Source organism: Oreochromis niloticus, linkage group LG14 (genome assembly GCF_001858045.2).
Source record: "Oreochromis niloticus isolate F11D_XX linkage group LG14, O_niloticus_UMD_NMBU, whole genome shotgun sequence".
NCBI lineage: Eukaryota > Metazoa > Chordata > Actinopteri > Cichliformes > Cichlidae > Oreochromis > Oreochromis niloticus.
In genome coordinates, this window is record NC_031979.2 from 5779069 (window position 1) to 5789644 (window position 10576).

At 41.5% G+C, this 10576-nt stretch overlaps 1 protein-coding gene across 6 annotated transcripts in view; it reads left to right on the top strand.

Annotated features, from left to right (window-relative positions):
• The window catches only part of LOC100709105 (unconventional myosin-Ic), a 69150-nt gene extending 61160 nt beyond the window's left edge, over positions 1-7990 (top strand). For all 6 annotated transcript variants that reach the window (XM_005461021.4, XM_013264774.3, XM_005461025.4 and 3 more), the window contains 14 exons: positions 654-771; positions 1932-2045; positions 2190-2266; positions 2366-2434; positions 2539-2623; positions 3208-3367; positions 3495-3578; positions 3665-3758; positions 3834-3889; positions 3967-4102; positions 4234-4304; positions 4404-4501; positions 4646-4745; positions 5574-7990. In XM_005461021.4, the coding sequence (XP_005461078.1) occupies positions 654-771; positions 1932-2045; positions 2190-2266; positions 2366-2434; positions 2539-2623; positions 3208-3367; positions 3495-3578; positions 3665-3758; positions 3834-3889; positions 3967-4102; positions 4234-4304; positions 4404-4501; positions 4646-4745; positions 5574-5600 (1289 nt within the window). In that variant the 3' untranslated portion in view covers positions 5601-7990. The remainder of the gene's footprint in view (positions 1-653; positions 772-1931; positions 2046-2189; positions 2267-2365; positions 2435-2538; positions 2624-3207; positions 3368-3494; positions 3579-3664; positions 3759-3833; positions 3890-3966; positions 4103-4233; positions 4305-4403; positions 4502-4645; positions 4746-5573) is intronic.
• The last annotated feature ends 2586 nt before the right edge of the window (positions 7991-10576 follow it).

Here is a 10576-nt window from a genome sequence, read left to right on the forward strand (position 1 = left end):
AGACCTGTGCTAATACTATTTTCCAATTGCAAAGCTTACATTTAGGTGTAGTTCGTAAAGTTAGATTTCAACAGCATTAAAATGTTTCAAGTGCATGTAGTAAGTTTAAATTCTGTGCTTTATTTGCCTCTGTTAATGTTTCACACTATATAAATTCAGATTTTCAAAGTAAAATACTCCTCTAACAAAGTTGTTTTTTGTAAACATTAGGATTTACAGCTCGATTCAGATTGCTATGAGTGTTAGTATTTTTCAGCGGGTCAATGCCAGCTTTATGCAATACTTTTTGTAAAAGGAGCTTCAACAAGATAATAATTTCCCCACAAACCTCACATTCATTCTGATGTTTCACAAATTCTCACCAAAACAGGTTGGATTTGGGGTTTTTGTTTGTTTGTTTGTTTGTTTGTTTGTTTTGTTTTTTCTGCTCCATCAGTAGCTGCAGTGGACCTCTCCGTGTGGTCGTCAGTATATCGGAGCGGCCCTTTGTTTCTCTCCACAGTTGGGCTTTTGTTGATTTCACACTGTTTCTTTGTCCTGTGTCACTCCCACTCCTGCTGCTTAGCATTTACTGGTTTTCTCTGGTTCATTTTGCTCTGCTGCCTTTCACATTTTTCTCACTGAGCCTGCTCTCCCTCTGCTCTCCGTCACAGGTCGATTTGATGAAGTATTGATCCGTCACCAGGTCAAGTATCTGGGACTGATGGAGAATCTGAGGGTGAGGAGGGCGGGCTTTGCCTACAGACGTCGCTACGAGGTGTTCCTGCAGAGGTGATCTGCCACCACTAACATGTTTCCACAACATCTGCTGATCTCATCGCAGCTATCGGTCACAAAGATTCTCACATAGAAACACATTAGTTTTAGTAATTCATTGAAAATTATTAAGTAAATTTATTCAGATTCATTCATAACTATGGAACAACTTAGTATTGAGCTTTGAAACTTTGAAACTTATTTCAAAGCATTCCATTGGATACCTCAGTACATCTTGATGTACCATCCAGGTAAGTAAATCTCCAAAAGTTGATTCTGTTCATCTGGACATAGCGTTTTCAGTGGTAGAAACATTTCGTCACTCATCCAAGTGACTTCTTCACTAAGATTGGGGAAACCTGCAGTCAGCTGAGACTGAAGAAGTCACTTGGATGAGTGACGAAACGTTTCTCCCACTGAAAACGCTACGTCCAGATGAACAGTATCAACTTTTGGAGACACCTCAGTACGCTACAGTAGCTTTTAACACCTACCAAAAGTGTCAAATTCCTCCTCCTCATACCCCAAGTCATTGACAGCAAAACGAGAAAAAAGTTAAAAGCTGCTCAACAGTGACTATTCCCAGTATTTAAACTCAGTATGAATGACAGTAAACCCATGCTGGTGTAGAGCTATTATTCTTCTCCCAGGTGAGTGGCCTTTTATGCCAAAGTGTCTTAAATCAGACAATCACCTTCTGCTATCATTGCTAACTTTAAATTTGGAATAAAGGGTGAAAAAAAAAAAGTTTCCTGAAGCCAAAAGGGGAAACAGAAAATTCCTTGTTTGTTCTGAGAAACAAACCAAATCCAAAAAAATACTTCCAGTGACGTTAGACAAAAGCACTAAATCTTCACAGGTCAGAGGCTGGGACAAGGGATCGTTTGGCAGTCTTACTATAGATAAATCAAACAAAGCTTACATATTGCACATTATTTCTCTGACTGGTTTGTGCTCACCTGAGACATTTGTTTACCTGTCTTAGTATGTCTTTATCTGTTAAAAGGCGGGTCTCTGATAATGAACAGGCTGAGGTGAGACAAACAAATAATGGCCAGCCTCCAAATAGAGACTATAGAAATAGCTGGCTAACTTGCTGTCTTATAAACAGACAGACCTTTTAGTTTTTGACTTAATTCAAATGATTACTTTGTTTTTTTCCTGTTTACGTTTAGATATAAGTCCCTGTGTCCAGGCACGTGGCCTAACTGGGATGGGAAGCTGTCAGATGGAGTTTCCACACTGGTCAAACACTTGGGATACAAGCCTGAGGAGTACAAAATGGGCAGGTCAGCCGCACTGTTTGATCAAGATGCCAAAACTAACCTGTCAGATCTGGCAGCTGTCACAGATCCTGTAGTATAAGAAGCACTGCCCCATATTTTGACTTTCTTTATCATGTCTGTAATTCCATGTCTTTCATAACCACTTAGATCCAAAATCTTCATCCGCTTCCCAAAGACCTTGTTTGCCACAGAGGATGCACTGGAGACCAGGAAACACAGTCTCGGTAAGAGTTGGCAAGTCTCAACCTGATGCATGTATGCCGTTATATTGCTGACAGACGATGTGCTGCAGGTTTGAGCTTGTTCCCTCTGTCCCCACACAGCCACCAAGCTGCAGGCGGGGTGGAAAGGCTATAGCCAGAAGTGCAAATACCAGAAACTCAGAAACTCAGGTAGGGAGGTTTATATAAAGAGTATACACGATTGCTGGCATGTGTATCTCATATTTACAGTAAACCTGATCCATTTATTTATATGACTTTCCTGTATCTGGCAGCTATTGCAGTCCAAGCGTGGTGGAGGGGGATCCTGGCCAGAAGAAGGGCCCAGCACAGACGACAGGCAGCAAATACAATCCGCAGGTACAGAGTATACCGGAGCCAACCAGCAGATGGTGCCATACTCTAATGAAAACGTTTATCCATAGAGACCAAGTTTTTGTGTCAGAGGCTGTGGACGTTTGGAGCAGCCTCAAGTGGAGATTAGAGGAACTGCAGCTTTTTGACACTTTAGTGTTCCCAAAGGATTGTGCTACACGTGACTGTGAAATGTAAAGTATGGGAAGCTCTGTTTGGTTTCATTTAAACATATTTAATTACAACCTTATTACCTTACCTCATTTGCCTTAATTAATAGCAGTCAGATTTCGTGTTTTACTCAACAGACTTGCTCTGAGGATCAGTCCTAATAATAATCACTTAAGTAAAGTGAAACAAAATGCAGAATAATTGTCAGGGAGACAATGAAATAAATGAATTGGAAAAAACAAATCATTACATTCTGAAAGCTATGAAAGTTCCAATGAGTTCAAGAAGACACGCCCTTCTTTCTTTTTTAAAAATATAAGGGTGCTGTTTCATTCTAATGTTTCCTTTAGGATTAGTGTGAAGAAACTTTATCTCACTGGTCTTTGCTGATTCCAGCTCCTTTCTTGTCTCTCCATCAGGTTCATCAAAGGCTTCATCTACCGCCACAAGGAGCGCTGTCCAGAGAACGAGTATTTCCTGGATTATGTGCGCTACTCCTTCCTCATGAACCTCCGCAAAAACCTGCCCAAAAATGTCCTGGACAAGAGCTGGCCCACTCCTCCAGCTGCTCTCACTGAGGTCAGAGTTCAGATTTGACTAAAAAATGTGCATGTAAATGTTCTGTCCGGTAAGACCTTCTCATATAGAAAATAAGTGAAAACTGAAGCCAGTAGTCAAGTAATGTGAAACTGCTGTGTGTCTGTAGGCGTCTGAGCATTTGCGTAAGATGTGCATGCAGAACATGGTGTGGAGTTACTGCAAGAAGATCAATCCTGAGTGGAAACATCAGGTGATGACTGCCCCGCGCTCTCTATCACACTGTAAGTTTTCTGGTTTGCTGCTTGCTTCATTCACATCAATCTTGCCTTTGAATAGATGGAGCAGAAGATGATTGCAAGCGAGATCTTTAAAGACAAAAAGGACAACTACCCACAGAGTGTGCCCAAGCTGTTTGTCAGCACCAGACTCGGTAAGCCATTGCTCACTCTGCAGCCAACAAGCTAGAAATGCTTTCAGATCAATGAACGTGTCTGCTCTTATTCAGATGGTGAGAACATTAACCCCAAAGTGGTGCAAGCTCTGGGCAGTGAGAAGATGAAGGTTAGTGAAGCTTTAGGCAGTTTTAACTACAAGCTCAGCATCAGCACCTACTGATCTTCCTGTGCTTTTGTCCCCAGTATGCAGTGCCGGTCACCAAGTACGACAGGAGGGGCTACAAGCCCCGCCACCGGCAGCTGCTGCTCACTGCCAACAGTGCCGTTATTGCAGAGGAGGGCAAGCTCAAGCAGCGCATTGACTACGGCACTCTGAAAGGTCAGAGGTCAAAAATAGACCGTCGCTTCTCGTTTTGTCTTGGCTTTTAGCGGGTGTTTGTCACATGATTTGGAACAGCGATTGACACTTTGAAAAGAAAACAGCCACTAATTGTCTTGCTGTGTTTACAGGCATCTCAGTCAGCTCTCTCAGCGACGGCGTGTTTGTTCTGCACGTGCCCAGTGAGGACAACAAACAAAAGGTGAAGATGAGGACACCTAACTGCTTTGCTGCTGTTTAAAAGAAGAAAAAAAAGTCCCACAAAGAAAACTCATTTGCGTCTGCCTGTGTTTCCTCGCAGGGAGATGTGGTTCTGCAGAGCGACCATGTGATCGAGACCCTGACCAAGCTCGCCATCTGCGCTGACAAAATCAACAGCATCAACATCAACCAGGGCAGGTGAGAGGCAGAAACACACACACTGTTCCCCACAAAGCTGTGCACAGTCTGCATTGGCAGTCTCAGGCTCCTTTCACGTTAATCATTCTGGAGTACTTCATGAGTGCCTTCATCAGTCTCACTGCCCCTCTATTGCTTCCCCAGTATAAAGTTTACAATGGGTCAGGGGAAGGAGGGGATAATAGACTTCACACCTGGATCAGAACTGCTGGTGGCCAAAGCTAAGAACGGACACTTGTCTGTGGTGAGTGTGCTTTATCATCTTCTGCATCATTATCAGTTCTATGTTTTTGTCAGCAATGTGTTTACAGATGTTTTTTTGTCTTTTGCTAGTTACCTTACTTTTTATAATGCACTTGTTGTATACTCATTTTTCAGTCTGCATTGATGAGTGCTGTTGCAGCTTTAAAGGGTGTATCTACACATCATTCACAGTTCTAAATAACCATTTAAACCAACTTTCTTTTAATTGGTTCCCCAACCACATGCCCAGCATTGGGTGGAGCATCTGTGTTCAAAGCCAGATCAGTGTGCGTGAGATGACCATATTGGTTGTAGTAAACACATGACAGACTGGTCCACACCTCAATGCTTTTCAGCATTCTTTATTACTATAACACACACGGTTGCTGTATAAACCACAGCTACAGCTCAACATACCAACAACAACAATAACACTGACAGGACCCAGTACAGACTTTAAAGCTGGCGAGGCATGATTGCGGCTGCTGCTTAGGTGTGTCCACCTCCCCTGCAGTGGCACCGCAGACCACGCCCCGCCACATAGGTATATCTGCTCTCAGTGATGTCATATAGATGCAAGAATAGAAAAACCTCTCTGAGCCTCTTAGCTTATTCAGTTCCATTGTTTTCGTTTCTCTAAGAAGAAAAAAAAAAAGAAATGTTGCTAGTTACTGCAGAACAGTTTTGCTCACTGATTTGAATCGATTTACTGATCCTGACAGTTGTTGTATACTGTTCAACTGCTGTGAATAAGGATTTGGGTGTAAAGCAGCACTTGATAAGAGTCTCTGAGTTAAGGTGAAACGTTTCTCCTCTGGCTTCCTTTCAGACGGCTCCCAGGCTGAACTCCAGATGATGGCCACTCTGACCACACACACACCAGGACCCATGTCCTCCTGACCTCTGCCATCCACCAATCACATGACTGCAGACTCCACTCTGCTTAAGCCAATCAGATGCAAACTGTCACTAGATGGGTGGCATGCGTTTCCGATTTAAACAAAAAACTATAAAAATCCAGCTAAACTAATTGATATATTTATGTTTATAGATAATATTTTTGGGATTAATGCTGTTTAAATATTCTGATTTTATATATGAGGCCAAGGGATAACAAATATATTTGGTGCAATTTTCTTGCACCAGCTGTGTTTATTGTGCTTTATATGGGAACATGACCAAGAAAACAATAAGGAAAGCGTTAGAATAGAAGACAGTGAGACGAAGGGTGCTGTTGTGGATCAAAGTCAGGGTCAGCTGTTGCCTCTTTTTCTTTTTTTTCCTGTTTACTTTTTAATTTTTATTTTGCTCCTTTGTCTGCCTGACACGGCTTCGTTAACTGGGCCAGTTATTAAAGCTGTATCTTGTTGCGGAGTGTTAAGAACAAGGTCTGACAGCATGTAGGACAGCTGCTGGGAGGTTTGACGAGGAGGAACAGGAACTTTTCAAACATTCAGTAAAGATTTGAGGCCAAAAAAAAGCTTTTTAGTTTCAGACGTGGCTGAAAATACCTTAAAGAGTTCAATTTACTACTGAATACTCTTCAAAAATCTTTATTTGTACAGTGTTTGAGTAAGAAGAGAGGTAATTGTGAGAGAATCGCTGCAGCATGTGCTGTAAATGCTGCAAGAAAAGAACAAAGTAAGTGAGATGGGTTTGTGGTAAAGGCACGAGAAAGACGGGGAGAGAGAAGCGAGGGCGCAGCAGTGGTTTGCCTTGATGCTAGGTGCTTGTGCCTTTCTCTCTGACTTTATTTACAACAGTTTTATAGCTCTTCACCGCCGTGTGAGAACCATGACGCTCCAACGAGTCGAGTTAAGTGCAGATGGAAACCTGCCATCCTCTCAGTGAATGTTGGATTAACACCAGCAGCAGCAGCATGTACAGCACACGCCAATTGTTCACAACCACAGAGTCCCTCCATCGCTATGTCTGCCCTCCAGCTCCACCCTCCTCACTGCCTGTTACACTCAACTAACCAGGTGTTACTATAACTAATCAGGCCTTTCACCAGTCTGACAGCTAACAGCATTTTGGCTTTAAAAAAAAAAGAATAACTTTAGCCCTGTGAGACTAAATTTTAAAGCTGTATTTGGTTCCGCAGTAATTGTACTTTAATATTGGGCTATGTTAAAAGGCCAAAAGATGCTATTAATCAATGAAAAGATTGGAAATTAAGTCTCATGTCTTAATTGTAAATATGAAGCTACATCCAGCAAGCAGCTAGCTTGATTTAGGAGAGAATAATGGCCCGGTTTGTGGGAAAGAGTTTAGTTTCATTTATGGGAAATTTCCAGGAAATCTGCATCCACAAGTAGGTTTGGTTGTTGTTTGTTAAAAGTCCTCCTACACATTTTGGTTTTGTAATCGTTAATGAAGACAGAATGTAACTCTGAGCTTTATATCTCCAATATAGCCTATTGGAAGGCTAACTCTTTTCTTTGCAATTATAATCAAGCTAACAGTTTCCCCACTGTAGCCTCATGATGTTCATTTACTCATATGTGACAACAAAAGTAGACTTCTCAGAGCAGGACACCATCTGAAAGGCCAAGAAAATGCCATCTGACGCCAACTGTCACAGCAGAAGTTGTTCAGGTGTAACACATCCTGTAGTTCAGTTCAGACATTTCTGTTTAGCCCTGACTCTGACCTCTGACCCCTGATTCTCCCTGAAGCCTACAGCTGAGACCAAAGATGGGGAGGTTTTGCTCTGGAAAACTTTTGAGAGGAGCTCCAAAATGTTTCCACTTGATGTCAGAACTTTGTCTCTGAGTGCTGCTGCTGCTGCTGTGTGCATTAGCCAAAGGCCCTGTTGATTTCTAGTGATTTTGTGTTATATGATTAATATGACATTATGGTGTCGTACTAAATGTTGTTGGAGATGTAAATGTCCATTTTTGTTGTGTTTTAAATGAGCGACTCAAGCCAAGCAAGGTTTGACGATGTGAAACGTTTGGGGGAGAAGAAGCTTTTTGGTGTTTGTTAACCCAAACTTGTCCATGTGCCTTTGTTAGAATAGCAATATAAGACGTGTCTGGGAAGAGGAAGACCTCTGTTAGCCTGCCTGGAGGTGTTCCCTCTCTGTGTATAAGCTTTATTCAAACCAAGTCTGTTGATTCACAGATACACTCTTGTTATCACTCCTGACTTACTGTATCCACCAAACCAATGTAGAATTCTGCCAACACACTAAACCATGAGATAGAATTTGAAGAATGAATAAATTTGAAAATTAAAAACAAACTAGTTGTGTCTGCTGGGTGTTGCTTTTTATGTGTGTGTGACCTATCCTTTTATCCAAAGGGGTTGTTAAGTAGCCCAGAGTCAATAAAATGGCAACAACATGCAACCCTGCTTTAGCAGGGTCCAGAAATGCCTGCTGATGTGTTTTGTGTGTGTTTTTTTTTTTGTTTTTTTTTTCTAATATTTTCCAGGTTGGTTTACAATGTGAATAAGACCAAATGCAAATCTCAGAGTTAGGGGGTGTCACTAAGATTGTAATTTATTATTTTTTTTTAAGACGCCTGAAAACGTTCATATTTATAAACGATTAGCAACTAAAACTAAACGGGAAATGCTTAAAGTGAACCGATTATGCTTATCCCATGTAATAAACACTCATCTGCCACTTTATTAGGTGCTAGACCTGAGTTTGGACCCCTTTTGTCTTCAAAGCTCTTTTTAATTCTTCGTGGCATAGATTAATCAAGGTGCTGGAAACTTTCCTCACAGATGGCTTTGTGGCATGGTGTGTTATCCTGCTGGAAGCAGCCATCAGAAGATGGTACACTGATCATAAAGGGATGGACATGCTCAGCAAGAACACTCAGGTAGGCTGTGACATTTAAGCAGTGTTCAGGTGGTACTAGGGGCCTAAAGTGTGCCAAGAAAATAGCCCCCACACCATTAGGCCGGTACCTGCAGCCTGAACCATTGATATAAGGCAGGATGGCTCCATGGTTTCATGTTGCTTACACTACATTATGACCCTACCACCCAAATGTGGCAGCAGAAATCGAGACTCATCAGACCACATCCATGTTTTTCTAGTCTTTTGCTGTGTGATTTGGTGAATTGTAGTTTGTTTCCTATTCTAGCTGGAAGGAGTGGCACCCAGTGTGGTCTTCTGCTGCTGTAGCCCATCTGCTTCAAGTTTAGACATGTTGTGCATTCACAGATGCTCTTCTGCATATCTTGATTTAAATGAGTGGTTATTTCCTTTGGCCACACTGCTTTGAGCAGATACTAGTCTACTCTGACCTTTGGCATCAACGCTGGATATGCTCTCTGTAAACAGTAGAGATGGTTGTGTGGGGAAATCTCAGTAGATCCATTTTTTAAATACTCAAAAATACTCAAACCAGCCTGTCTGGCACCAACAATCAAAAATCAAGTCACTTAAATCACAACTCCTCTTTCTGATGACTAGTTTGAGCGTCAGCAGGTTGGTTTGACAGATGTGTTCATGACCAAATACATTGAGTTGTTGCCATGTGATTGGCTGATTATGTTAAAGAGTGGTCGATACTGTGATTGTTGAGTGTAAAAGGTTTAGGTGATAAGCAAACTGATTGGTGAGTGTTTATACAGCACGTTTCAGATAAACAGGTCACTATGTGCACAAATGACCCATGTGAGGCAAATGCTCCACCACCTGCCATTCAAACTTTCTCTTTGCGAGGGGCAGCCAATCGGGAGAAAGTTAGCTTAAAGTAACAGGAACCAACATTACGTCTTTCAGTGTTCAGTGGATGAACCGAGGAACCGCACCAGGCCTCGGTATATGATAAATAAGGATCGTTTTCAACGTTGAAACATGGAAAGCTACTCCATTAGCATTCAACAAAAGTAGTATAGAGGTAAAAACTGTCATTATAGGCCTATTTTAATTGTTAAAAAAATCTATCAAAAATAAGAAATCAAATTAAACATAAAAATAATGGAACAGGAACAAGGTGTATGAATGACTTGTTGGTGTTTTACGGCTTGATCTGTTTAAAGTTGCTTTCTTGAGTAGCAGTTTTCATACTTACTGGTTCCCTTGTTCACACCGTGGTGTTATGAGGTGGACTGAGGATAGACGGAGGTCCTGCAACAACAGGAGCCTGGAAAGTTACAAACCTTATGAGTGCCAACTAGTTCAGGCTGCTGAGGCCCTGCTTTATAATCTGCAGGCTTTCGCCACGTCAGTATCCCATTTTGAGACTTTCACCACATCAGTCTTGTGATTACAGACAACATCTTGCATAAATATTGTATTTATTAAAGTTATTGGGGGGAATTTTAGCCTATAATCAACATATGAAGCACACCGCTGGGGGAAACAAATATTGACAGGAAACAACAAAGCTTATAAAAACTACCAAACACCTCCCTATATTTGATGGTGTAAGTGTGTGTAAGTGCTGTGCAGCTGCTCAAGTTCACCCCTTTGTATCAATCATTAAATAATAAAAAAAAAATCCAAGTTGGATGTTTTATAAAATACAGATCAGCCTGATAGAATTAGAAAACTCTGTTTTCAAGCACAAATTGCACTGCAGACAGTGAGACAGCTCATATCATATTCTTCATTTAAACCGTGTGGGGACAGAGCCACATGCAGGAGTCAAATCTGATCCAAATTACCTCCTCAAAAATCACAAATGGTTGTGTCAGTGCTACAGAATACCTAACGTGTCACAAAAGCAATGATCTCCATCTCCAAAGTGTCTGTTGTTGTAGGGAGGATGAAATAGGAATGCAGCTATCTGAGTCCCACTGAAAATGCTATGTCCAGATTAACACAATCAACTTTTTGGAATTGAGCGTGCATCAAGACCGTTATCT